The 12,864-nt window shown below is 39.7% G+C and overlaps 1 protein-coding gene across 1 annotated transcript; it reads left to right on the forward strand.

Moving 5' to 3' along the window:
* The first annotated feature begins 820 nt into the window (after positions 1-820).
* LOC115632579 (zinc finger protein 768) lies at positions 821-11,643 on the forward strand. Its single transcript, XM_030529800.1, has 7 exons — positions 821-1,775; positions 1,809-1,973; positions 5,687-6,566; positions 7,930-8,127; positions 8,208-8,494; positions 8,567-8,671; positions 10,922-11,643. Exons 1-7 carry the CDS (start codon positions 1,476-1,478, stop codon positions 11,480-11,482), a joined length of 2,496 nt encoding a protein of 831 aa, XP_030385660.1. The 5' UTR covers positions 821-1,475; the 3' UTR covers positions 11,483-11,643.
* The last annotated feature ends 1,221 nt before the right edge of the window (positions 11,644-12,864 follow it).

Raw genomic sequence — 12,864 nt, forward strand, 5'->3', positions numbered from 1 at the left:
CACCAGGTTTGATTTTTTCAATATACCATTCAAATTTTGTTTTCCATTTTGTCCCACCTTCGGGTCGATTTTCACAAATCCACTCCTTTAAGTACGTAATCCTTCAACCCTGACCGGTTTCGGATTCTGCAAAGCAAACAGTCAAGCACATCGACTATTAATAACGAGTATTAACAATTTATGTACTTTTATCTAAATATATGTTTACACCGAAAATTTTGGAAAGAGCAATATAGCCGTTTTAAAGGAAGACAATAACTTATGGTTGTTTACATCCATATAATTATCGAGTTTTTTCAAACCAAGTGTCTACATTCTAGACTTGTATGACCTTCATTAAAATAGTTTTTAAAAGTAAAAGCTGATTACGTTAAAAGATTGTGATATTTTAGATAGTTTTGGGATTACTATAAAATTAGTAGGCTCAATGGGGTTAGGTTTTGTATTTGAACCGGTCAAATATATAAACATATGAATGAAATGAAATCACTGCGTTGTCCGATTTGCTTAGTTCTCGTATATTTCTATTGAATTGAAAGGCTTTCCGTAGGCGATAATGTTTCCAGGAACTCCAAAACTTCGCAAAACGTTCACAAATTTCTAAACTAAATAGAACATCTCTAAGATATAGGAGAGCGGTAGAAAAAGCTATGCCCAGGCGCCTGTCCATTAAAGTTTACAAAAATAATATACACAAGTAAGATCTTAGTTCTTCTATTTAAACGTTAAGATATAAGTTAATTAATTTAAATATTTATGAAATAATTACTATGCATTTATTATTCAACTCTATTTTCATTTTATCTTTGCAGTTATACCACAAAATAAAAAAATATAAAATTAAATTCAAAAGAACGTGCAAGGTGTTGAAACAAAATTGCGCAAAAAACTAAACACACAAAAGTAAAAAAAAATTATTTCTGTCAAGAATATCAAAAAAAGAACTGAAAGCAACAACTTTGGGCAAAAGTTTGACATAAACAAAGGAAGAAAGGAAAAAGGAGGTAACGAAGGAGATTAAGTTTCATTTCAACTAAAAGTAAAAACATAAATTGAACTTAAAACGAAGCTTTTTAACAAAGAAAGAGGGAGAAACATTTTTAAAAATTAACGAGCCACTTAAGAAGAAAGGAATTTTAAATAGCGTAAAGCAAAATGCAAGCCATAAAAAGCAACAAATGAATAACAGAGAGGAGCAATTATTGAGACCGCTGCAGCCAAGACACAAACCAAACCAACTGCAGCCCACACACAAACCAAAACAAACGCAAAAATGTGCAACAAAAGTCAAGAATAAACGAAATCGCTTATAGGACCAAGCGAAGGCTCTACGAACGGCACCTGCTAGACGAGGCGTCTAGTTGGTCCACAAGTCCGAGGAGCAGCTCCATACACACACACACACGCGCATACAAACCATAACAGCAGCAACAACAGCAACTACAACAAGTAGAAAGCAGCAACGCAACAACAAAATGGCCATAAATTTCTCCGCCTCCTTTGCGGCCTGCATAGCCGCAGGCCTGAAGGTGCCGCGCCAAATCATGTACTGCATTACCCAGGACACGGGTCAGCCGTATGTGCTGTACAAGGACTCGCAGGATGCGGAACGCAATCCGGGCGCCATCGGTGCCAGCCCAGCCCAATGGGGCAGCGAAATGTATCCCGGCATCCAACAGCAGGCCCAGCAGCATCTGACCGCCCAGCAGCAGCAACAACAACAGCAGCAACAGAACGCAACGGTCGCCGCGCAGGCCGCAGCGGCCGCGGCAGCTGTCCAGCAGCAACAACAACAACAGCAGCAGCAGGGCCAGCAGCCACAAAGTCCGCCCGGTGGCGAGCCGGGCTCACGCGACAATGGCAGCGGGGATGGGCGACAACAGCAGGTGTCCCCCTCCTCCAGTCCCTATCCAACGGTGCAGCAGCAACAGCAGCGTGCCAATGGCGGCGCCGATGAGGATGCCATGAATCAGGTAAGTCTATAAAGATCCTCCGTTGTCTTCAGGACCCCCATCCTATCGAGTCTCCACGGAAATTTGATTAGAAATGTAAATAAATGGATGTATATATTTGTGGCAACGAAATGTCATTGTACTGTTCTAAACTGAAGCACCCAACCTAGCCTGGTTAACTTAAAGTCCGCTTAATGTGGCCTTCAATTACAGTTCACAAATATAGGGAATGTTAAAGCATTGATAAAGCACCTCCCCCATCTACAGGCGAGCATGTTGTTACAAATACGTTTGCCCACTAACGTGGCGAACATTGTTTGCGACCATCATTTGACAGAAAATTTTGACAAGTACGGACGTTTGATTTTAATAGTTTTCGCTAATTTCTATTAAAACTAAAAAATATAAAACTCTAAAATTTCTAGCGATTATAAACCACTTAATTTTTAACTAAATATAAAATATAAAAATATAAACATAAATATAAAAATAAAATAAGAATTAATGTTCCTCTATTTGCAAATATTTTTTTATGATTTTTTTTCGAAGTCAACTGAAAAATTCACATTTTAAATTTGGTCATCAGGTTAGCACACATCATTTGTTTTTCGACGTTTTGTGCTTCAATCCAAGATTTGATCACCCGGGCAGTATGAATCGAAGCATTGTTGTGTTCAAAACATCCATCCGAGCTAATTTTTTAAATAGGAAAGCAATTTTCGATACGTTTTTACAAGTGTTTGCATTCATATTCATGAGAAGATAAATGAAAAGCCAATTGCATGTGCTAACCTGATGACGCAAAAATGAAGCACCCTTTTCGATTGAAAAGAAAATAGTAAAAACCATATAACGGTATATTGTTATCATATGTTCTCTTTGTCAGTGATGGTGCATACAAAGGTGAGAAAAAGGGAAATATGTATACACCTAATTCTATGAAATTTGTAATTTTCAAACCGTGTAAAAATCGTGTAAAAAATGACCGTGTAAAAACAGAATTAGGTGTATATCACATGCTTATTGTTGCTTTTTTTTTCCACAACGACGGCTCATTATGCAACCATTCTAAAAAATCGAGCACGAACTCTTTGCTAATTTTCAGAAATATAGTATATATACATTTTTTTTTACAAACGATGATGGGGCAACACTGTTGGCACGATCTACACGAGCCAGACGCCGAGCCTCACATTCAACCCGAGCATCCCCACTAACGTCGAACATTTTGTCGAGCACAAAAAGTTCGGCCAACATGCTCGCCTGTGGATGGGGTGCTTTAGGTGGCAGCTTTGAACAGAAAACAGACAATTACCCAATTTTTTTTTCTTAATATTTAGATCGTCTTTTATGCACAAGTAATATGCAGCTTTGTCTATCGATATAAGTGGTATTCCAGTAGGCAATTTATGAATTTTAAAAAGTGGAAGTCTGTTCCTTGACTGATTTTGGCTTTAAAAAAATTGATTTTACACCTTAATATATTCATATTGATTGTTACCGCTATGTGACAGTTTGGGAGTTTAATTAAATGTATGTAATGACAAAAGAAGAGCAGACGAAATGACTTTTGAAAGTTAAAAAAAGTACTGGCTTATTGGTTTGGTATTTCTGCAACTGATTTGTAATATATGTATGTGTAAAATATCATTTTAAAATGTGGACGAATAGAATAGAGTTTATAAAGAAAGCGTTAGAAAATATATAAACAATTTATCAAAAACTCAAGAACTGGCGACAAGGTCTATGAAAAATCAAAATTTGTTGCAGGAATCCCACTATTAATTATCGATTTTTGGTAATAGCACAAGCCAGTACATATGTTAAGCTTTTCGATAGAGATATCGATATTTAGCCAAAAAAAAAAGCAATCTTTTCGCGGTGATCGTACAGTTGGGCCAGTATAAAAAATAGTTAGACCGCAATTATATATGTATTATCCCGAACATGGGCGACTGGAGTGTTTTTTTATCCCAAAAGATAGTTATTGAATTTCAAGAGTGCCTGTGGGAAGAGGAACGGATCTTTCATATATATGGCACGTTTCTGCCTCAAGAGGAACTTGTGAGTAATGCAAATACATAAGTCTACATACAGACAGACGTCGTACAAACATACATAAGTACATACATACATACATACATATCTGCTTTTTTGGCTTTGTTTGAGAATATTTTTAAATCTATTCAACGTTGTATTAAGATCTATAACCATTTTGTTGATCAACATTTCGGGGCGTTGAACTTTAATATAACTTAATCGTAACAACGCCACACACGCTTTAACTTGATGTGGAGAAGTGATGCCATTCCCGTAATGATAAAAAAAATCGTAAGGCTGTAGTGAATCGTCGAACAAACTAAGAACACGTGGTTCCTTATCTCTAAAGAAATAATTATGTATGCAATTTTTAATTTTCAACCGTGTTATATTAAAATCGTGTAAAAAAAGACCGTGTAAAACAGAATTAGGTGTATTTAGTTGCGCCGTGCCTGTTTGCCAAAAGTAATTTCTGAATATGTTAGAAAGACCTCTACGGTGCAGTACGGTTTTTTTCTATAAATATTTCAATTGCTTTTGTTGTAAATTTGTATATACTCAATAGACTTCCAGTGTTACCTTTCTAGCTACCCTGCTAGAAAAGTTGTTTTAAGACATACATAGCCACCCTTTCTTATTTGAATCAAAGTCAATCATAGGTATTTATTAATAATAAATTTAATTTTTACCAGCATGGCATTTTTACAGAAAAATTAAAACATCTGAAGAACTAATTAAAGCTTAAAACAGATAATTCTGGAGTAGATATCTTTGTAGATTAGTGAAGTCACAAACCATATAAATATATACATACATATATGCTTTTAAAGAGAGTGACTTAAAAGCATAGCGGCGATTCTTAAGTAGATTTCCCTTGGTTAGAAACTTGCGTAATTGAGTTGTAAGCTTGAAAGTACTTAGGTTTAGAATTGCAAATGGGTCTGTTGATAAGATTAGTAAATGGACAATAGAACGATTATTAAAAAGAGCTGTCGTATATCATGTGCATGAACAATACCTGGCCAGACAGATCCTAAATATTTAAGCTTATACCTATCAATAGATTTTATGTAGTTTTTTAAAAGTATTCGGAACAGCATATGGAGTAGAGGAATTTGTATTTTGTTTAATTTATTTCAATAAATACTTCTTAGATTATACATATAAAATGTAAGGAAATCTTTACTGAAGACATTGTACCAACAATTCGTTTGAAATGCTCTGAAATATGCTTTCCACGCATATCTCTCCGAACATAAATTTAATCCTAACTCATGATATTTCGATACGATAGTTTGTTTATATAAGTAATACTATATTGAGTCCTTCTCCTGCCATGCAATCGCTTTTACTCTATGGTTTCTTCTGGAACTTTAAGTGGAACTATGGAAATTAAAGAAAATAGATACCCCAATAACTTTATTAGAATGCAAAAATCTTCAATCTGTACAAATCGAAAAATATACCTTGCGCAGATAATGGGTATTTAACTGACCAGCACGACAGGACGATGTCACTCTCTTAACTTGTTTGCCTGTATTTGGAGACTGTCAAGTTTCCTTACTGCATGTAAATAGTTCTGATCGGAACTTTTTATAAGTACCAGAGTATTTATTTAAGTGGATTTACTATTTAGGGATCTTGACCTCTATTATTGAAACTTCAAGTGATTAACACTTGCTTTTTTCTTACAGCTCGCTAATCAACAGAACTCCGCGCCAAATCCAAACCAAAGCAGCAACGAGCCACAGCATGCGCAGGGCGCGGGCGGCGGTGGTGGCGGTGGTGCCGCCGGTGAAACGGGGAACCCGCATGTACAGCAGAACGGCGGTCAGCCCCAGGGTGATCCGACGAATAGCTTCCAGACGCCCGACTACTATGCGCCGCGGCATGCTGCCGGACCACAGGGTGGCATGCTGGCGCCACCCGGCTTCCCTCCGCTGCATTATCTGAACAAGGGCGTACTGCCCATGGAGCAGAACGGCGGAGGCGCTGGCCTGGAGGCCTATACACTGCCCGATCTCTTGCCGGGCCAGCAGAATGGAGCGCAACAGAATGGCGGCGGTGGGGGAGCAGGTGGCGGCCATGCAACGAACGGCAATGCCGGGCAGGGGAATGCGAGCGGTGCGAACGCCAACGATGGTGCGCCATCGGCCAATGGGCCGAGTGCCGGTGCCGGCACTGGCAGCGGTCGTGGCAATGGACCCGGCCGCCCACACAAGAACAAACCGCACAGCGATCTCCGGCTGTTCAAGTGCCTCACCTGCGGCAAAGACTTCAAGCAGAAGAGCACGCTGCTGCAGCACGATCGCATACACACGGACGCGCGACCTTTCCCGTGCTCCGAATGTGGCAAGCGGTTTCGCCAACAGTCCCATCTCACGCAACATCTGCGCATCCATGCCAACGAAAAGCCCTTCACGTGTCCGTACTGCTCCCGCAGCTTCCGGCAGCGGGCCATACTCAACCAGCACATACGCATCCATTCGGGTGAGAAGCCCTTCGCCTGCCCAGAGTGCGGCAAGCACTTTCGCCAGAAGGCCATCCTCAATCAACATGTGCGCACCCACCAAGGCGAGCGACAGTTAACACATCCATTGCTAATGAATAGGGCCGCAAGGCCGAGGCAGTCAAACAGTCCAAGAAACTCGACCCAGCCAGCAACTCAATCAGTTGTTGTTGCTAAAGTTACTGTAGCTATGACTAGGTATAGGGCGTGTCCAGCGACTCGCAAACGTTTGGCTTCCTGCAGCAATGCAGACATCCCCTGCAAAATTTCAATCTCGCTTTTCCATCTTTTCACGTTTGGCCTTAAACTGAATTATTCAAAATTTCCAAAAGTTGATGTTGTTGTTGGTTTGTTATGCGCTCAACTAAAAACTTAACTGATTCGAGGCTTCTTGGTCAATTATAATGTGGGGCTAAATTTTTTTTAGAGTTGAACAGCTTGATCAACAAAATTCAAAGTTAAGACTGATTCTTTTGCTGCAGGATCCCTGTAGCATCGATATCACATATCCACAGTATTTTCATTTCATTGATTTGAAAAAATAAATTGTATTAAATCGGATATTTGTGGTTTTGTATAACATTTTTTTATACCTTAAGCTGAGAGCAAAAAGTCTCTATACTCATACGGAATCCTCTTAAGTCTAAAAAGAAACAAGAATATATTGCAAGACTGAAAATTCAAGCTGTGTAGTATTATCTAAATTATCTTTCTCGCCGATATTAAATGTAATGCCACATGTCTCGTGCCATTAGTGCAGATATGAATGAAAAAGAAACTAATCGATATAGCCATCCGTCTGTCTGTATGAACGTCCGTAACTTTTGAACCAAAAGAGTTAAGAATACCAAACTTGGCGTGTAGTTTTGTCTTATCCTTACGGATAACAAGTTTGTTACGACGATATGTAGCAGCAATATTTTATATATTTGCCATAGCAACGATCTGTGCAAGAATTCTTTCTTTGTAGGCAAACTTTCTTGTTATTGCCACCGAATTGAGCTGCCCTAGAAACAATTCGAACAAAATCTTATTTTCGCAAAACTATATAGACTATTACGATTTAAAAAGCTATTCTTTGTCCAACACTTTCATTATGGAACAATTGTAGACACCTATAATCAGCATAGCCAAGCATCCCGAATCATTTAAGAATTAAAATGAAAAAATTTACCAATAATTTGAAACAAACGGGTGTTAAAGAGCGTTTTAACCAACCAACAATCAACAAAACAAATAAGAATTGTAGAGTACACAGTTAGCTCTGTCTCTCTAGGTTGGCATTAGTCTTGCAATATTAGAAGATGTTAGCCGATTTTAGTGCTAAAGATGATATCGGCTATGTGCCCGATTTAAGCGCTGCTAACAGTGGCAATTTCTCTCTGAACTATTTGCATGTGCTTGCGCAACAATACGTCCCCACAATAGATGTCTCGCCGCATCTTATCTTCAAGAATGGGCCGCATCCGACGCTCTGGCCCTCAGATGTGCCCTTTCCGGGCGAGGAAGCGGACACGAAAGGCGACATTGCGGGCGCCAGTGGTGGCTACCACGACGACGATTCGCAAGGCACGCCCGACGGCAGCGGTGGCATGCACTATCCCTCCTATTTCAAGGACGGCAAGGGTGAGTGTAAGACCCCATGGACTCTATTTGGTTACTTTGTATCTAATGAGCGCACTTCTATTTTGCCATTTACGAAGCAGGCCAAAAGATATTGCCCGAGGTTCTGCAGCATATTGGAGTCCGGCCCGCGAACATGCCGCTCTATGTACGCTGCCCGATCTGTGACAAGGAGTTCAAACAGAAGACGACTCTGCTCCAGCATGGCTGCATTCACATCGAATCGCGTCCGTATCCGTGTCCGGAGTGCGGCAAACGCTTCCGCCAACAGTCACATCTGACGCAACATCTCCGCATTCATACGAATGAGAAGCCCTTTGGCTGCATGTACTGTCCCCGCTTCTTCCGACAGCGCACCATTCTGAATCAGGTAAGTGGCAGCTCAATAGGTCTATAGGATATAGGTCTTTCTGTAACGTGCTCCTATTTCATATGTTTCCAGCACTTGCGTATCCACACCGGCGAGAAGCCCTACAAGTGCGCCCAATGCGGCAAGGACTTTAGACAGAAGGCCATACTGGATCAGCACACGCGAACCCACCAGGTAGTGGTAGCTTAGCCCGAGCCCGGTTGTAGCTTTCGTAGAATTCCAAAATCCATAAAGAACAAATTTCTGGTTTAAACTGAAGAGCTACATTAGCTTATCGACTAAAATGCCAAATCCCCTTCTTTAAGTCAAATTAGTAAGAGCTAACGTTTTCCTAGCAACAATTGTCCGACAGATATCCTATCTCTTTATCTTTTTCCCTGCATACTAGTTTCGCCGCTTAAAAAACTTGCAACAAACACAATTTTCTCCATAAAACAAAATAGATCCGCACTATTTCATAACGATTCTAAAGTAAAATAAATCCCTTTCCAATGGTGTGCGCTTTGTCGTTTTTTTTTTTTTTCTTCGAGCAAAAACGATTTGATTTAGAATCATCAACAATCCTTTATTGGCGAAAAAACTATGAAAAGAAAATGAGTTAAGGGAAAAGGATTTAAAAGAGAATAATGATAAAGAACAGGCTTTTAAGTGAAGTTTTAAATGATCGAATTTAATTGATCTTGCTATTCGTTTAAAGATGTGAAGATATTAAATAGGATTTGCATTATTTGGTGTAATATTAGTTTTTATAATGTTGTCAACCGCTTAAAACTAGAGACACTTTCTAAAATTTCTAAACAAATTTTAAGATTTCGTAAAAACGTTTCCATATTAATTAAGAATAAATCCTTGTTTCAAGTATTTAATCATCCCTGAATTAATTTGGAACTTCATAGCTATTAAGATCCTGAAATTTAATTGCAACACTATAAGTTTTTAGCTTAAAATTCTTAAGATACTTGTATGTCTCTGGACCATTTTTTAACCACTCGAGTCCGAAACACCGAATTTTTAACATTGCCGGAATCACTTGAATACCCATTTAAAGTCAAAAGCAATCAATTTATATCTGATCAGTAATGATTTAAAGCGATTTTGAACGGATAAAATAGACAATTTGAAATACGTTCTACGTTATGCTTTGAAACCATTTTGAAAGTATTTCCCAAATTTGAGCTACAATAGGGAATACAGTATGGTTTATCTTTTATTAATGTAGCATTTATATCAATACAAATAATATACACATATTACATTACAAGAAAGGTAATACTTAGATTTGAATTTGAAAATGATTTTTGAAAAATTGAAAGTGGAATTGCCACCAATCGGCCTCAATCTTTAGACTTAGATGCAGATACAACCCAATTTCTAAAACCAAGGTGGTAACAAGCCCACATAAACGTACGAGTCTCTCTAAAATTGTTGGCTATTATAGGGTAGTGAGTTGAAACTCATGTAACTCTATAAATATATAAACATGGATGATTTATCAGGGGTGTCACAGAAAACTACGGTGGTTTCGGATACAGTTGTTTTTGAAAACTCCCAATAAAATACGTCGGTGCCACAGAACTTCGAAAAATTGCATTTTTTCGAACTTCCCCTCCAAGCCAGCTGTGAAACGCAGCTGACTGTCGACGCCTATATGTGACTGACTAATCCTATATAAATCCTGTAAAGCACTTGAATTTTGCACAATGTCGGGGTGTGCTTCCATAAATTGTCCTGTTGCGGCGATCTATGTTTTCCCTTACAAAAAAGTAGCATTTAAAATTGAATTCAGAAATTACAAAAATAGAGTTGCATCTTCTTTTGCCTTGTATTTTTAAATGGCGGTTCAGTGTCATTCATATTTTCGCTAACAAATAGACCTTGCCACTCGACGACTCACAATTTTCGCCAAGCTTGTTTAATTAATACACAGTTATTTGGTACTTATTTGAAACAAGAACTGCGTCAAATATATGTTTTATTTTTAACTTTCGTTTGACTCACAACTTTACACTTAGCTCGGCTAAATGTGATGTTCGAAAAATGTAATTTTCTATTTGGGCCAATTGGGCATCTCTAGTGCACGGTTGTCTTGGATGCTGTGTGTGAATGCTGGTGTTTTAAGTTTTTAATTTAGTAATTTAATTTAGAATATGCACAATATTTTTGATGCAGATTGGTCAGAAAAACTATAAGGTTTATATCCCAATGATTTCTTTTTAATGAGGAAAAATGTCTTTGTTAGTGTTTTTAAATAAAACTCGTGGCAAAACAAACGAGTTTTGAAACTTCCCAAAACAGATTTCTGTGACACCGAAACCTGGGCGAAAGAGATTTCTGAGGCACCCCTGTATATACTATATTGAAATAATTCTATTGATTTTCTGATTGAAACATAACTTATGCATTTCTCCACAAATTCTCCACATTCAGGGCGATCGTCCTTTCTGCTGCCCCATGCCCAATTGCCGACGTCGCTTTGCCACCGAGAACGAGGTGACGAAGCACATTGACAACCACATGAATCCCAATACCACAAAGGTGCGTCGTCAGCAGCAACAACAACAGCAACAGCAGCAGCAGCAACAACAACAGCAGCAGAACAACAACAATGGTGGTGCACAGAACGCCCATGTGGTGGCGAGCGCTGCGAGCGCCGTTGTGGCTAACCACCTGATGAACGATGCCAAGAATCTTGCCGCACAGCAATTCCTCAACAACAACAACCCTGCCACGGCGGACAACAAGGCGAACATATTGCCGCGCGGCATGAGTGCCGCCGCCGCCCAACAATCTGTGGTTAAGAACGAGCTCTACTTTCCCCAATGCTATGGACCACCCTTTCAGCATCCGTTCCAAACGCAGGCACAGCCCAGTGCCGCGCACGCCAATGGCGGTGCCAGTGTGCCGCCTGTGACGGTCACTGTGGCCAATTCGGTGGCACCGGGCGTTGTGGTGCAACAGAATGCCGCCACATCGGTGGTGGCTCAGTGACATCCCACCACTGGAGCAGCTGGAGCACAACAACAACAGCAGCAGCAGCAGCAGCAGCAACAACAAACGGCAGCGACGGCACATCATAACCAACAACAGCAGCAACAACAACAACAACAGCAGCAGCAACAACAACAACAGCCAACGCATCATACACAAGCACCACCGCAACCACCCACATCCGCGCATCATTTGTCAGGTGGTGCGGCGGCTGCCGCCGCCGCAGCAGCTGTTGCCGCACAGTCAGCGGCCGCGGCTCTAGCAGCCACGCCCACATCCACGCACGGCGCCTCCTCAGTGTCGGCGGCGGCGCCGCAAACGGTCACACTGTCCATTACGTTGCCGCCGCCACCAACGGCGCATGCGCCACACGCGCACGGACATGCGGTGGTTGCCGCCAACGGTGGCGCGCCGCCGCCCCCCACGCCCACCCTGTCGCATGCAATACCCATACATCCACACATACACTCGATATTCGGATCTCTATGATGTCATCAATAAGTAGTCAGCACAACAACAACACCAATGACAACAATAGCAACAAATTTGGCAAATCAATCAAAATTTAGTTACGCTACACTGCAAGAAAAATGTAATTAGAAGAAGAGCTATCGCGCCCACACAATTTGTTTAACAAATTTATCAGAAACTTGTAAGTCTTCAAGTTTACATTTTTACAGAAACTATTCAAAATACTTTCATCTATTTCTATAAGTTCTCTAGTTATATATGTGTATAAAAAAAAAGAGGAAGATGAAAAATGTGGAAATTCTCCTAGTTTTTAAAATAATTACGGTTAAAACAAAACACAGTTTTGGTGTACAACAAAAACAACAACAACAACAACAACAAGAAGGCGAGGAAAATAACAACAACAAGAATATAGAACAGACGAGTACTAGTCTTTTCGAAAAGGACTCTAAACTCCTTTCGTACCATAAACATCAAATGCAAATGGTCAAAAGAATAAGAAGAATGTAGAAAGAATGCAACAACAACAACAACAACATGAAGAGAAGTAAAACAAAAAAAATGATAACCAAAACACAATGTTATACGATTCCTTTTGAACAATTTTAAACCCGTTACCATAACGAAAATCTTATTTTAAGGCTTTACATTTAAAGACTACACATTAAATATTTATACGATTACAGAGAATTCTTCAGCAATTTTTTAAGCACACTTTTATGACAAAGTTATACGATTTTAAGGCGTAGGCGACAAAAACGCATCCAGAGTTTAGAGATAGTCGGATGGATAGATGAGCAGTGGAAATAGAGAGATACGACAGGTATTGCGTGATAGTTATCGATACATATATACTATACTATATCTAGATAGGTGTGTATCGATTAATGGATTATGGTGGGAGGTGGAGG

The sequence above is a fragment of the Scaptodrosophila lebanonensis genome, unplaced genomic scaffold (genome assembly GCF_003285725.1).
Source record: "Scaptodrosophila lebanonensis strain 11010-0011.00,11010-0021.00 unplaced genomic scaffold, SlebRS2 tig00001415-arrow-pilon, whole genome shotgun sequence".
NCBI classification, from domain to species: Eukaryota; Metazoa; Arthropoda; class Insecta; order Diptera; family Drosophilidae; genus Scaptodrosophila; species Scaptodrosophila lebanonensis.

Bases quoted from the DNA above. Each gene is read 5' to 3' on its own strand.
- LOC115632579 (XM_030529800.1), top strand. From the start codon at position 1,476: ATGGCCATAAATTTCTCCGCCTCCTTTGCGGCCTGCATAGCCGCAGGC. The intron at 1,776-1,808 runs GTCCAGCAGCAA...CAGCAGCAGCAG, and splicing joins CCGCAGCGGCCGCGGCAGCT to GGCCAGCAGCCACAAAGTCC. The intron at 1,974-5,686 runs GTAAGTCTATAA...TTTTTCTTACAG, and splicing joins ATGAGGATGCCATGAATCAG to CTCGCTAATCAACAGAACTC.